Source organism: Phascolarctos cinereus, unplaced genomic scaffold (genome assembly GCF_003287225.1).
Source record: "Phascolarctos cinereus isolate Bilbo 61053 unplaced genomic scaffold, phaCin_HiC Scaffold_1;HRSCAF=81, whole genome shotgun sequence".
NCBI classification, from domain to species: Eukaryota; Metazoa; Chordata; class Mammalia; order Diprotodontia; family Phascolarctidae; genus Phascolarctos; species Phascolarctos cinereus.
Genome location: NW_027555514.1, coordinates 114,220,121 through 114,235,503, shown reverse-complemented (window position 1 = coordinate 114,235,503; position 15,383 = coordinate 114,220,121). Strand labels below are relative to the sequence as shown.

Genomic DNA, 15,383 nt, shown 5'->3' with positions numbered 1-15,383 from the left:
ACTTAAAAGTATCACGTGCGTGTATATACAGGTGTGAGAGATGATCTCTCATAAGTGAAGCCTCCTCAAAGGGTCACTAGTTCTTGTTAATGGTTTGTTGCTTTTGAGTGGTACATGTGTACCAACACTAAGTGAAGACCCCTCAGAATGCAAGCGCCCCCCCCCCCCCGACTTCTCCCTCTTCTAGTGTTAGCAGAAATTCCTAAGACATGGGAGCATCCTGTCTATCTCATCCCTCTAGCTGGTTGTATGACCTTGGGTAAAAGACTGCTGAAACTGTGAGGCCCTGAAAAGGGGAACGTGCTAACATAATTTCTAAACCTCTTTGTTCTCTCTGTTGCTGGGGTAGTTTTTACACGAATAGATTGTATACCTGAGGCTCAGTCAGTGAGCCCACGGGAAGGGGGTTAGGGTGGGCTGCTACCTTGGGGGTCTACGTAGTCTTGCCTTGAACAAAGAGCACTCGAACACTCGGGGCAGCTGAGGCAGCATGGGGGTGCACTTTCTCGAGAAAGTCAATGAAGAGATCTCTACTTTTGCAAACTTTTGTCAAGACTGGTTTTTTTTAACTGAGTGAAACAATGTAAACAATGTGAGATCTCTCACATGGACTGAGTGTAGCAATTTATTAGACTGTTACAAACTCAAGGTTGGTTATAGTAGCCTGAATGGGCCTAAGTTTCTGGTTCCTAGTTATATGAGCATTAGGTAATGGCTAATTACTAAAAAGGATAAAATAGCTAAGATTGGTAGTATTATAATGAGATTCCTTGTTTCTGGGGTAGATTTTCTAGTTTTAGATTGTAAGACTGAAATTCCTGTCCAATGGGAATTCAAAGCCAGTGGTGGGTGGGTATCTCTGTGTTAGTGCTATATAACCTTTGTCCTGGCCTTTGAGCCTTGCCTCGCTTAGCTCAGACTGCTGGATGAAGCGGATGCCAGCTTGTCTCGAGAACGTAATAAATCTTTCACTTTATACCTAGAAAATCTCTGAGTGTTATTTTTGGATAGCTGTAGCACACACACATATGCATATATGTGTGTGTATGTGTGTTTGTGTATAATATATATATATATGTATATATATATATATATATATATATATATATAATGTATATATAAAGAGAGAGAGTTGTGAAACATTTACCAGCACACCCTTGAGTTCTTGGGTTCTTGAGCTGCGGATGAGGAGGTTTTCATTTTGTCTTTATTTCCTATCTCTTCACTTATGCTGTATGTGTCTCGTTTATATATAATTGTTTGAATGTTTCCCCATTAGATTGTGAGCTCATTGTGAGCAGGGACTGTTTTTTGTCTTGTATCCCCAATGTCTGGTACAATAGTAGGTGCTTTTAATAAGTGTTTCTTGATTAAATCAGAATTGAATAGGAGGAAGAGAGTGAGCAAGATTACATTTTTTTTTTTTGAAATTGAACAGTGCTTATCTTGAGGCTGCCAAAAGTTTAGTAACTCACCCAGGGTCACACAGCTTGTATCTGAACCTGGATTTGATCTCACTTCCTCCCTGTTCCAGGTCCGGGTCCAGCATTCTATTCACTATGCCACCTAGCTGCCTATTATGTTCTAGGAAATGTGATTTTTTTTGTTTTGTTTTATTTTGGTGAGGCAATCAGGGTTAAGTGACTTGCCCAGGGTCACACAGCTAGTAAGTGTTAAGTGTCTAAGGTCATATTTGAACTCAGATCCTCCTGACTCTAAGGCCTGAGCTCTATCCACTGCGCCACCTAGCTGCCCCTAGAAAATGTTTTAAATGCTGAGGATACTAAATCAAAAATTAAATGATCCCTACCCTCAAGGAGTTTTAATTCTACTTGAAGTGGGGTGGAGGGAACAAGCTGTATATAGATCAGTAAAGACAAAAAGGGGATACCATCAGGAGAAGCTTCATAGAGTAGGTGGCTCTCAAGGCTTGAAGAAAGTTAGTGATTCTAAGAGGTTGAAGTTAAGAAGAAGGTCTAGTCTAGGCATAACGGGACAGCCCATAGAAAGGTACAGAAATGGGAAAGGGAATGTTGCGCACACAGAGCAGCCTAGCAGGTGGACCAGATTATAGTGCTCAGGGCTGTAAATGTGAAATAAGTCCAGAAAGATTATACAGATCTTTCAGTGCCAAACAGCATAATTTATATTTGACCCTAGAGGCAATCTTTTTCAGAGTGATACTGATAAACTGTGATGTCTAGAGAAGGAATATCCAGAAGCAGGAATGATGAAAGGACACAGAAAGATACCATGATATTTGGTTAAAGAGATCACCACCAACTGCTGGAATCAGGGGAGCTCTGCTTTGAAGGAAGGTCAGCATTGTAGGATATGGAGGGAAGGAGGGAGAACATTCCAGGCATGAAAGACAGCCTGACAAAGGCAAAGGGTTAGGAGAAGGAATGGGATTGGTGGGAACAGCAAGTAGGCTGGTGTGGCTGGCACAAAGAATGCAGGAGAGAAGGAGAAAGAGAGAAGGAGAGAGAGAGAGATGTGAAATCATCCTGGACAGATTGCTTGGTGCCAGATTATAAAGGGCATTAAAATGACAAACAGAAGAGTCTGTATTTTATGCCAGATGCAAGAGGGAGCCCATGAAGTCTTTGGGCAAAGGAATGGTGACATGGTCAGAGTAGCAGTTTTGCAGGCGTGTAGAAGACGGATTGTAGAGGGGGAGACACTGGAGTCAGGGAGTCAAATTAGGAAGAGAGGGAAGGACTTTAAGTAAGATGGTGGCTCTGTGAGTGGAGAGAAGGGGAAGGATGGAAGAGATGTGGAGGGAGAATTTACAATATTGAGTTGTTGGAGGAACAATGTCATTGAGCTCTTGTTTGTTGTTCATTTATTTTTCAGTCATGTCTTGACTCTTCATGACCTCATTTGTGTTTTTCTTGGCAGAGATACTGGAGTGGTTTGCCATTTCCTTCTTCAGCTCATTTTACAGATGAGGCAACTGAGGTCAATAGGGTTAAGTGACTTGCCCAGGGTCACGCAGCTAGTAAGTATCTGAGGTAGGATTGGAACTCAGGAAGATGAGTCTTCCTGATTCTAGACCTGGTGCTACCCCTGTTGAACTCTTGGGTCCCTCAAAATAGCCAAGTGATGTGTGTGTCATCAGAACTTGAGAGGAGAGAAAGAGTAGAATCTGTTGTTTTGATGTCTACCCTATTTTGCAGTTGGATTGTAAACACCTCCAGAACACCCGTCCTACCTCCTTTTCTTCTTTTCTCCTAGTTCTGTTTCCTTTAGCTCAGTTTGGCTGATAGTAATGGAAGGAAACAGAAACCATTCCAGTCAGTGACAGTTTTCTACGGTATTTTCTATAGTACCTTTCATAGTTCTTTAACTTGATAACTCTGTGACTTTGGACAAGTCAATCTCAGTTTCATTATCTTAAACCTCAGTTTCATTATCTTTGAAATGGGGGGTTGGACTAGATGCCCTTTAAAGTCCCTTGGAGCTCTCAATTCATGGTCCTCTGACCCTCCAGTACGGGTCATGGAGTAATGGTCCTTCTTAGATTGATCTTGATCACATAGAACACATGCAAATAATGAATGAATTAATGAACACATGCAAAAAATGAACAAGGAATCATAGAATTGTAGAGCTTATCTTAACATGTTCAATACCCTAAGTGCTTGTTGTAACATTTAGTTCAACACTGTTATTTTACAAGTAAAACAACTGAATCCAAAAATGGCAAGTCACTTTGTTGGTAAAACTGAGCTATTTGGATTAGATGACCTCTGTATTCTTACCCAGCTCTAAAGCTATTACCTTAAATTAAGCAACTTTGCCAAGGAGCTGCTCAGCACTTTGCACAAAACTCCCCTGTTTTGTCACAAGTGCAGTTCACATAGTTCCAATGAACTGTATTAGACATAGAATGATGAAATGCTCCTAAAAAAAGACTCTGCTAATTTGATCTTCTTGAAATAGAAATAAAGTATTTTCCACAGAAGGTCCTTCCCTCTGGAATTTGCTCCCCCTTCTAGTCCAAAAGAGTAGGAGTGGATTGACCTTCAGGGCAGAATATTAAATTTCTCTACCTTTCTAAACAGGCACAGTAGTTTGGCTTTTTCTTTTCGCCTTTTTTTAAAAATAGGAGTGTCTAACTGCTGCATTTAATTTAATTGCAGTACAGCTCTTATATTCTGAATCCATGCCCCAAAGGCCCTAGGCATTGGGTGTGCTTGTAATTAATCTCAAAAGCTGAAGTAAATTTTCATTTGCATCAAAACCTGTACCTTTTATGTGGGGAAATTAAACATCTACAGTATGCTTTGCCTGGGGAAACAATTTCAGGTAGAGCTGACATTCAAACCTGGGGTCCTGACCTTCTTGACTTGTTGCTTGGTATCTATGGCTCTGATAAACTGGGCCAAATTCCAGCAAAGGAAATCACATTCACAAAATTTTCCAAGCTGTTTCAATTGTATATAACACTGTCTTCAGCCTCTTGTCTTGCAGTCTGTTTTCAGTCTCAGAATTGGCTCACTTTCAGCAATTTTTATTGATTTATATGTTGCTCTAAGGCACTGCAAGTGCTATGGTCAATGTCCTATGGGTGGAATACATAACCGTCATGGCTGATGAAAACTAGCAATTGTTTTCTCACTCAACACATTGACACTCAAGGATAGTAAGTACTACCAAGCCAAAAAATGTTTGATTTTTTGACACATCTTTGGATAAATCCCTCCACTTGCTCCCCTACTGTGAATTTACCTCTTTTGTCTTTATTGATACACTAGCTTTAACACAGCTGATCAATGTAAATAAACATTAGAAAAACATGTACTTCCTGAAGTTAAGCAAAGTGACCTGAGTATCATTTTTGCCATTTCCTTCTCCAGCTCATTTTACAGATGAGGATACTGAGGACAGCAGGGTTGAGTGACCTACCAAGGTCACACAGCTAATTATTGTCTGAGGCCAGATCTGAACTCAGGCAAATGAGTTTTCCTGACTTCAGCCCAGCACTCTATCCACTGTACCACCTTCCTGTATGCTAGGAGTTTAGAATCTAAATGGGAGACAAATCCAGCACAGATAAAAAAATATGTTTGTAACACAGGCATCAAATGACTGCTTGCAACTCTCTGTTAAATGTATTGATACAGGGAATGCCACTGTATATTTTTGAAAACTGCTCTTGATTATTCATACCTCTTCCCATGAAAGTTGGGTGAACATTTCCATTGGCATCTTATTTTCAAAATAAAAGATAATCTCTTGTAAAATGGTTGTCTTGAAATCTTGGTAAGACAGATTCTTGGTGGAGTAACCACCTCTTGGCACTGGCCTGTCTAGGAGGACGACTATGGGCCACTTTTTGCCTTTTCCCTTCTGTTCTCTAAGTACCATATATTGGGCATGCTGCTTAGAAACCCAACCCCTCTAACTAGGAGGAATGGGCTCAGAAATAACCCCCATGTGCTTCTCTCTCAGGCCACATTCCCAGAATACTCTACCTCTGATCATGCATCCTCAGAATGAAGATTCCCATTATCCTTGAAAAGGCCAAGGTTCCCCACTACATCCTGGGCCATCTTCAGTTGTCCTATCTGGCACTGGATCCAGATAGCTGTGGAGATGAAAGTGAGGCTGGTAACTTTGCACAGCCCTCCCTCAAATCCATTTCCCTTGTGTGTCTGATGCCACAGTCCACTTTGAGAAGGAAGGACAAACAGCAGCAGCTGCCAAGATTAGAGAGTACCTCCAGGGAACTACATTTTAGGAAAGCTGTGTTTCACTTTACTCTCTATTCTTTTGTTATCTTCACTTTCCTTCTCCCCTCTTCTGGTTCTAGAGCAGTCATTAACAGATGAACCATAATCAGATAAACTCTGTCATTGTTCCTGGATGGGTTGTGGCAATCTATTCGTCTCTTGCCACCCTCCATATACCTGTAACTGTCTTAAAAAAAAGTCTCCATCTACTTGGAGTCCATCACCTCTCTACTGGGAGATGGGCAGCATGTTTCATTAGGAATCATCGAGAATTGTGGTTGGACTTATTAGCTGAGTGACCCTGGGCAAGTCATTTAACCCCGATTGCCTCACCAAAAAAGCAACCAAAAAAAAAGGTGACTGGTCATTGTTTTGATCAGAATTCACAAGTTTTCATTATCTATAGAAACATCACACAAACACACATACATACTGTGAGAGTCAGGTAAAGGTTAAATTTCCACAGAGAAAGAGAATAATGCAGAGATTTAAAGAACAAAGGTCCCAGGAAGTGGTACACTGTAGGTGGTCTGGGCTTGACCAATAGGAAGTAAATGGATTGTTCCAAGAAGACCCCCAAATCAAGATAAGGGTCAAGCCAGCTCAGACCAGTTGGGGTCAACCTGAAGACACCTGAAAAGTGCTAGTGCGCCTGCTTAATGAGCTTCATTACTATTATCTGACACACCCCGCATAAAATTGGAGCCTCATTAACGAGTCATGGGATGTATGACCAGGGGAGGGGGAACATACTTGAGCATGTCAAGGGGAAACATGTTAGGAGGGGTGTGGTCTGGGAAGGGATGGACCAATCCCGGCCTGGGAGGTTTCGTGCCCAAATTCAACTGCATAAAAGCACACTTGCCCTTACACTCAGGGCCCACCCCTCCTGAAGAGGGGTGGAGCCCGCTTCTGGCCAGAAACGTCTAAATCCTCTGGACTTTCTTTATAATAAATTTTGATACTAAATTTTTGGTGTCAAGTCTATTTCTAACACATAAAAATCTGAGAGGGAGTTTATATATATATATATGTATATATATATATATACACACACACACACACACACACACACACACACACACATATATACATATACATATATATAAATATATATAAACAATACATATATCTATGATGGGGTGTTGGGAGCTGGACCCTTAAAAGGAAAAGACCATGTCTTTGAAAGCAAAACAGTCCCTGAATTTTCCCATACATTTCAGTAGCCCAGATCACTGGTATTTCACCAAGGCATCTGGCCCATCCCAGCCCATCTAGATACTTGACAATCCTTTCACAGTGCTTGCCCACCCCAGGCTACTTACCATTCCTTAATCCCATCCAGATCTTTTCACTGTCCCTTTTTTGTATGTAAGTATCATTCTCACCCCCATTAAGTTGCAGATTCACTAGGAATCTTGACAGCTACTATTGTATTTACAACAAACCTTGTCACTTTGGAAGACAGTTTGAGTGTGTGAATTCTTTCCAGGCAGACTCCACCCTGTGCCCTAACATTTCAGGGTTCCCAGCAACCCCAAACTGCATCATTTTGGTGGCCCTCCTCAAGTCAAGATCAGAAGGTATATAAGCCTCCTCTCTATCCCTTTCTCACTCTGCAGTTGAGGTCACTCTCCAAGCACCTAGGAAGGCTGATAATGCCAAGGTTTTGAGTTCGATCCCCGTATAGGTTACCAAAAATGATGCAGTTTGGGGTTGCTGGGAACCCCGAAATGGCAGGGCACAGGGTGGTATCCGCCTGGAAAGAATTCAGACGCTCAAATCTTCTTCCAGTCAAATAACAATAGTAGAGGTTGAGATTCTTAGGGAATTAGCAACTTAACTGAGATGAGAATGATACTTATGTACACAAAAGGGACAGTGAAAAGATCTGGATGGGGTCAAGGACTGGTAAGTAGCCTGGGGTGGGCCAGGTGCAACAGTGAAAATATGAAGATGGGATTAAGAAGTGGTAAATAGCTTGAGGTAGGCCAAGAGCACTGTGAAAGGACTGTTGAGTATCTAGGTGGTCCAGATGTCTTGGTCAAGATGCTAGTGATCTGGGCTGTTGAAATATATGAAGAATTCAGGGACTGGGTTATTTTCAAAGACATGTTCTTTTCCTTTTAGGGGTCCAGCTTCCATCACCCCATCATATACATGCATATATATATATTTTAATCAGACAAAATCTACCTTCTTAACCTCTTAACTCAATCTCTTATACCCCCATTGAGAATGCAAGAAAAACGAAGTCCGTTAGACACATGTATAGTTAATCAAAAGAAATGTCCACATCAGACACATCCTAAAAAAATTTGTCTCATTCTGCATTCTGAGTCCTTCACCTCCCTATCAGAAAGTAGGGAGCCTGTATCATCATTAGTCTTTCTGGAATCCTGGTTGGTCATTATGCTGATAAGAGTTCTTCACAATAGTACTCCTTCACATTTATATACCATACTTTGTTTATCCATTCTGCAATTTATGTGCATCCTCTCAGGTTCCCATTTTTTGCCAACTGAAAAAGAGCTATAGATATTTTTGTATATCCTTAGAGTTTGCTTTGCTTAGGCCTAATCCCTCTATTAATCTACTCTCCCTCTAATTCCCCCTCCCCCTTCTCCCCTTTTCCCTCTTATTTCACTGTTGAGTAAAATATATTTCCATTCTCAGCTGTGTGTGTGTGTGTGTGTGTGTGTACACACATGCATTCCTTCTTTTGACCTGATCAGGTGTCAGCCACTCCTCTTAACCTCTTCCTCCTGGTTCAAACAGATGTTTACTCGTACACCAGGATTTTATCAGATAATTTCCCCTAATCTTATCCCTTCCCTCCCTCCACCATTCTCCACCCCATCCAGCCCAAAGCATTCCTCTTCCTTTCTTTCTATTCTTAAGATTTTCAAGACATAATAGAACCACTTCCAGGCCTTGTCTAATTGGACTGTGAACCTTGATGATGATAGGAATCAGAGGGGACACGTTTCATCTCTCCATATTTGAATGTGAGCAGTTTATCCTTAATCCTTTATCATGGTTCTTTCATGTTTACCTTTTTTAAAAAAATTTTTTTTGTCAATTAATTTAATTACTTTTAGTTTTCAACATTCACTTCCACAAGATTTTTATTTCTAAATTTTCTCCCCATCTCTCCTTTCCCCCCATTTTTAAAATGTTTTCCTTTACTCCTGTGTTTGTACTTCAAAGTTTCTCCACAGTGTTGGTCTTTTTATCAGGAATGATTGGAAGTTCTCTATTTCATTAAATACCCATTTTTTTCCCCTATAGCATTATACTCAATTTTTCTGTGTAAGTTAAGTCTTGGCTGTAAGCCCCATATCCTTTTGTCTTCCAGAATATCATATTGCAAATTCTCTTCTTTGTTGTGGTGGCTGCTAAATTGTGTGTGATCCTGCCTGCGGCTCTTTGGTACTTAAATTTTTTCTTTCTAGCTACTGGCAGAAATTTTTTTTTCTTTGATTTAAAAGCTCTGGATTTTGGCTATGATGTTCCTAGGAGTTTTTATTTTGGGGTTTCTTCCAGGAGGTCACCAGTGGATTCTCTCTATTTCTGATTTGCCCTCTGGTTCTAAGAGATCTGAGCAGTTTTCTTTTAAGACTTCTTGAAATAGAATGCCCAGGCTCTTTTTTTTGTTTGTTTGTTTTTGGTAGTGGCTTTCAGATAGTTCTTATGACGCTTAATTTTTTTTCTCTTCAATCTATTTTCCAGGTGGATTGTTTTTGCTATGAGATACCTTACATCCTCCTCCTCCTCCTCCTCCTCCTCCTCCTCCTTCTTCTTCTTCTTCTTCCCTTTTGATTTCATTTTAACATTTCTTATACCCTCATGGAGTTATTGGCTTCTATTTGGTCCACTTGAGTTTTCAAAGAGTTTGTTACTTGGGCAAGGTTTTATACCTCTTGTGCCAAGCTGTTTATTCCCTTTCCAATTCTTTCTTCTGTATCATTTCTTTTCCATTTTTCCAGGTTTCCAGAGTTTTTCCTTTTTGCGGTCCAGATCCCATCCTCATCACTCTCACTCTACCATCTTGGTCCCACATCCCAATCCATATTTTCTTTGAGGAGAGATATGGATAATCAATCAATGAGTAATTAAGCATTTACTGAGTGCTAGACACAAAGATCCCAAACAGGGGAAGCGAGGTGGGGAAGTAGATAGAGCACCAGCCCCAAAGTCAGGCAGACTGGAGTTCACATCTGACCTCAGACACTTACTAGCTGTGTGACTCTGGCCAAGCCACTTATCCCTGATTGGTGAGCTCATTGATTTGATCAGAGAACTCCACTGATCAATCTCGGGATCCATTTATATTTAAATAATAAATGGTGACTTGGGGCCTCCCTTCTCCCATATGAGCCAGGAGTATATAGTGGATTGGAGTGGTTCTTAAATTTTTTTGGACCATAGTTCTCTTTGGCAGTCCTGGTCTGATGAAACCCGACCCCCTTCTCAGAATAACGTTCTAAAGTGAATATTGAAAAAGGAAACCAATTATGTTGAAATACAGTTGTCAAAACATAATTCCCCCCACAACAAACAAGCATGCAAACAAACAACTTCAAGGACTGACTCCAGGTTAAGAAGCCTTGATTTTGGGAAAAAGAGCCTTGAACTTGGGAGCCAAGAGAGCCATAAATTCAACTCCCTGCCTCTAAAAATGTACTAGCTGTGTGACCATGGGCAAACCTCGTTAATGTGAGCCTCAATTTTCTCAAAATGGACATTTGTACTACTTACCACACAGGATTGTGGAGAATGCTTTGAAAACATTATAGTTCTTTATTTTTGAGCTATTTTAAAATTTATTTATTTTTAGTTTTCAACATTTACTTCCATAAGATTTTGAGTTTAAAATTTTGTCCCCCATCCTCTCCTCCCCCTTCCCCAAGACAGCATGCAATCTCATATAGGCTCTACTTATGCATTCACATTAAGCATATTTTCCCATTAGTCTTGATGTAAAAAGAAGAATTAGAACTGATGGGACGAACCACGAGAATGAAGCAGTAAAATAAAACAACAAAATAAAAGGTGAGCAAATAGTATGCTTCCATATGCATTGACTCCATAGTTCTTTCTTTGGATGTGGATAGCATTTTCCATCATGAGTCTTTTGGAGTTGTTTTAAATCCTTGCGTTGCCGAGAAGAGTCAAGTCTATCAAAGTCATACATCGAACAATGTGGCTGTTACTGTGTATAATGTTCTCCTGGTTCTGCTCATTTCACTCAACATCAGTTCATGTAAGTCTTCCTAAGTATTTTTCTGAAAGCATCTTGCTCATCATTTCTTATAGCTTAATAGTATTCCATCACAAGTATATACTGCAATGTTCAGCCATTCCCTAATTGATAGGCATCCCTTAAATTTCCAGTTCTTTGCCACCACAAAATGCGATTATTAATCTGATTAGGCTTACTTGAAACACTGTCTTTTAAGCTTTGAGCAATTCATAATGGCATACTATTTTATCTAAGTGGCTCATATTGAATTATAGAAGGGCCTAATGAAGAGCTGGTGGTGGAGTGGTGTTCCCCATAGAACCAGGGAACACCACTTCTCACGTACATATTTTAAACACCAGACTGCATTGTTTCCCACAGTTCTTTGTAACCTCAACCACGAGGCCCATTTAAAATATTTTTAGGGAACACCACCACCATTGCCAGCCAGCCAAGGAAAATATGGTGGATTGAGACTAATATTTCCTTGCAGTAACGGCTTTCGATTTTGATTGTATGGGACAGCTGATTAGCACAGTGGATAGACTGCTGGGCCTGGAACCAGGAAGCCTCATCTTCCCTAGTTCAAATCTGACCTCAGACATGTCCTAGTTGTGTGACCCTGGTCGAGTCACTTAACTCTGTCTTAGTTACTCATTTACTAAACGAGCTGGAGAAGGAAATGGCAAACCACTCCAGTATCTCTGCCATAAAACTCCAAATGGGTCACGAAGGGTGGTACACGTTTGAAAAACTACTTAATAACAAGCGTAAGGTGAGTGGGCTGCGCGTCCTCCCTAACTCTGTCAGAGTTGGCTTTTCCTGGCTTTGGATCGATTTCTCAGGAGCCGCAGCCGCGCTGGCGACCCAAGCCGGGTAGATGAGCTTAGGGTGTGCTTGCTCTTGTCTTTTCCTTCCCCTCTCCCCCCCCTTCTACTTTTTTTCTTTCTTGCCATAGCTATGGTTACCACGTCTCCCCTTTCCGCCTGCCAAGAACGCGGCCTTCTATTGGTTGCCTTCGCCGGGGCCATCGGCTATTGGCCACTGGCGAGATTCGTCTGTCCCCGTCCTTTCCCTTTCCGTTCTATCCCAGTCCCCGGAGAAGGAGCCTAGGAAGGATTACTCCTCACCGGCTGTGCCGGCTGAGGAGCGGCCGGGACGGAGCTGGGCCGTTCGCGAGCGGAAACAACGAGTCATGTCGGCGGCCCAAGGTTGGGACGGAAACCGCCGGCGAGGAGGGGGCACCGCGGGGGCCGGCGGCGGCGGCGGAGGCGGCGGCGGTGGCGGGGGTGGGGGCCGCGGCGCGGGGCTGCTCAACCGCTTCGTGAAGCTGTGCGGGCCGCCGCACCTGCCAGGTGAGCCTCGGAGCGGTCTCCGGGAGGGCAGGCGCGTCCCCCCGAGCCGAGGGCTTTCGGGGCGGCGGGCGCTCTGCACGGGGCTGGCGTTTTGCTGCGTAGCGGAGGCCTCGGCGTCCCCGAGAACTCTGACTTTTCTTTTTTGTTTGTCAACTCCTTCCTCTCTGCAGGGTTGGCCCCCGGTGGTGGGAAGTCACTCCAGAAAGGGCGTTAGTATTAACTGGGGATAGGGAAGAGCGTTCCCAGGAGCGGTTCTTCCAGATGGGCATATGTTTAGGGTAAGGTGTGTTGAGACGGAAGAAAGGATTCAGAAGTTCCGGGAAAGCTTCTCTTCCTTATCTAGAAGTCTCGAATAGGTCCGTTTCTGTAATTGGTATTTCCGCGTGATCAAGGACAAATTGCACTCTGGAAAAAGGTCGAAGGATCACTGATGTCGTTAGATTTTGGAGGAAAGAAAAGCTTTTCTTTGGGTTTTCACTTAGAGACACGCTTGAGATTCAGTCAAAAACGGTTAACATTCAGTGTAAACTTCCTTCTCTGTCCCTCCCCCCAGAAAACAAACAAACCTTTGTTGCTTGAATTTATCCTTTTGAATTTTAAATTAGATGGTTTTTGTGCAGACATCCTAAGATGGTATGATTCAGTGGAACATCTGTTAAAGACTTTAAAAGATTTATTGTTATCAAATATTGGATTGCACAATACTATTTTAGCCTTTTACGGGATAACTTAATGCATTGTAAAATTCACGAGCAAAACAGTGGTAAAGTTCTAGTTGAATTGAGGTAAAAGTAGGTAGGAATAAAGTCTGAAGGTGTTATATTGGTAGTTTTTTAATTAACAGGACAGGTTTAGTTTTGAAGGATGCACAGTGTTATGACTAGTATTTTACAAATTGAATGACTAATTCCAGTGGTGATTCCCTCAGAAGTTCCAGGTATTGAGGCTTTCAGGATGTGAAATACCTTTGGCATAACTTCTAATTGTTCCCCAAAGATGAAGATGGGGGGCAGGAGAAGAATTGAAATCAGTAAAGACTTCCAAGTTTTCCTTGCTTCTTTTCAGTCCTTGCTGTTCACTTTCCCTCTTGAGCCTCTCTGCTAGGCTTTTTTTCTGGCACTTTGGATCTTTAATACCTATCCATTCAAAAGAGAAGGATCTGATTTTTATACTTTGAACTAATTAAGGAGGCAGGTAGGTGGGTCGGTTGGTAGAGAACTGGGCTTAGAGTCAGGAAGACCTGATTCATATTCAGCCTCAGATTGTACATTTAGAGTTGTAAAAGATCTCAGATATCGTTTTATCCAACTCTTTATTTTGCAAATGAGGAAACAGACCCAGAAGCATTAAGCATTGAGGCATGTGGGTTGTGCAGTGGATAGAATCAGAAAGATGTAATTTATAATCCAGCCTCATATATGTACTAGCTGTGAGACCCTGGGCAAGTCACTTAGCCTCTATTTGTCTCAGTTTCCTTATCTGTAAAATGGGGATAATGATGACAAATGAGATAATATTTGAAAATCACTTAGCACAGTACCTCTTACAGAGTAGGTGTTATATAAATGTAGGTTATTATTTACATGGATATGTTACCATTTGGTATTTGGATTTTTAAGCCTTTGGTCCCATGAAACAAAAGGGATGGGTTGGTGGTTTTTTGTTTTTTGTTTTTTTTTTTTGGTGTGGGGGTGGGGTGGGGGAGACTGTAGTGTTGAGGAGAGATTGAGGACTTGCTTTCTTTAAAACATTAAAAAAATTTTTTTAAAAATTATCAAGCATTTATTATTTTTCCTTCACTTTTCTCCTTAAAAATATATATATGTGTATGTGTATATATACACATACACATATATATAATATAAAAACCCTTGTATCATATAAGCTTAGTCAAAACAAATTCCCACATTGTCCACGTCCAAAAATATGTTTCTCATTCTGCATATTTGAGGTGGGCAGCATTCTTTATCATCAGATGTTTAGAATCAGTGGTTATCATTGTATTGATAAGAGTTCTTAAGTCTTTTCAGAACTGTTTATTTTTGTACCATTGATATTATAGTATAACTTTTTTTGTTCACTTCTTTCTGTATCAGTTCAAACAAGTCTTCTCAGGTATCTCTGAAACCATCGCATTTGTCTTTTCTTTATACCACAATGTTGTTCCTTTACGTTCATACACCATAATGAATGTGTTCATCTGGTCCCCATTCTATAGATACTTTCTTAGTTTCCAGATCTTTGCCACTACACAAAGAGCTACTATACATGTTTTTCTATATGAAGGACTTTTTCCTCTTTCTTTGATCTCTTTGGGATATATAGACATAACAGTGGTATCACTGAGTCAAAGGGAATGCACCGTTTAGTAAATTTGGTACATAATTTCAGATTGTTTTCCATAATGTCGGAACCAATTAACAGCTCCACCAGCAGTGCATCAGTGTGCCTTTTTTCTCTCAGCCACCACTCTGACTTTTGTCATATTCTTTTTTTTGTCATTTTTGCCAGTGTGTGTGATGGTGGAACCTTAAAGATGCTTGGAGAAATTTTCATTTCTCAAATTATTAGTGATTTGTAACATTTTTTCATATGGTTATAGATACTTTGGATTTCTTCCCTTAAGAACTGCCTGTTGATATCCTTGAACCATTTATCAATCAGGTCTCTAGTCTTATAAATTGGCTATTATTATAAATTTAATCAGTTTCTTATATAGCTAGGAAATGAGACCCTCCTCAGAGAAACTTGCTTCAAAGATTTTTTTTCACCTCAGTTGACTGGTTCCCTTCTAATTTTATCTATTTGTGATTTGTTTGTACAAAAGTTTTTAAATTTTATATAATAAAAATTATCCATTTTGTCTTCTGTGATCTCTCTGTCCCTTGTTTGGTTATAAACTCTTCTCCTAGTCATGTATTTGGAAGATAATTTTCTTCCTTGTACCTCTAATATTTTATGATGTGACCTTCTATATCTATGTCATGTATTCATTTGAAGCTAACCTTGGTATATAGTATGAGGTATTAGTTTAAACCTAATTTC

General features: G+C 40.8%; 1 protein-coding gene across 3 annotated transcripts in view; it reads left to right on the top strand.

Moving 5' to 3' along the window:
* The first annotated feature begins 12,036 nt into the window (after positions 1–12,036).
* Positions 12,037–15,383, top strand: part of KLHDC10 (kelch domain containing 10) — a 62,825-nt gene continuing 59,478 nt past the window's right edge. For 2 of the 3 annotated variants that reach the window (XM_021002343.2, XM_021002342.2), the window contains exon 1: positions 12,037–12,338. In XM_021002343.2, coding sequence (XP_020858002.1) covers positions 12,179–12,338 — 160 coding nt within the window. In that variant the 5' untranslated portion in view covers positions 12,037–12,178. The remainder of the gene's footprint in view (positions 12,339–15,383) is intronic. The other variant, XM_021002345.2, reaches the window with a different exon arrangement.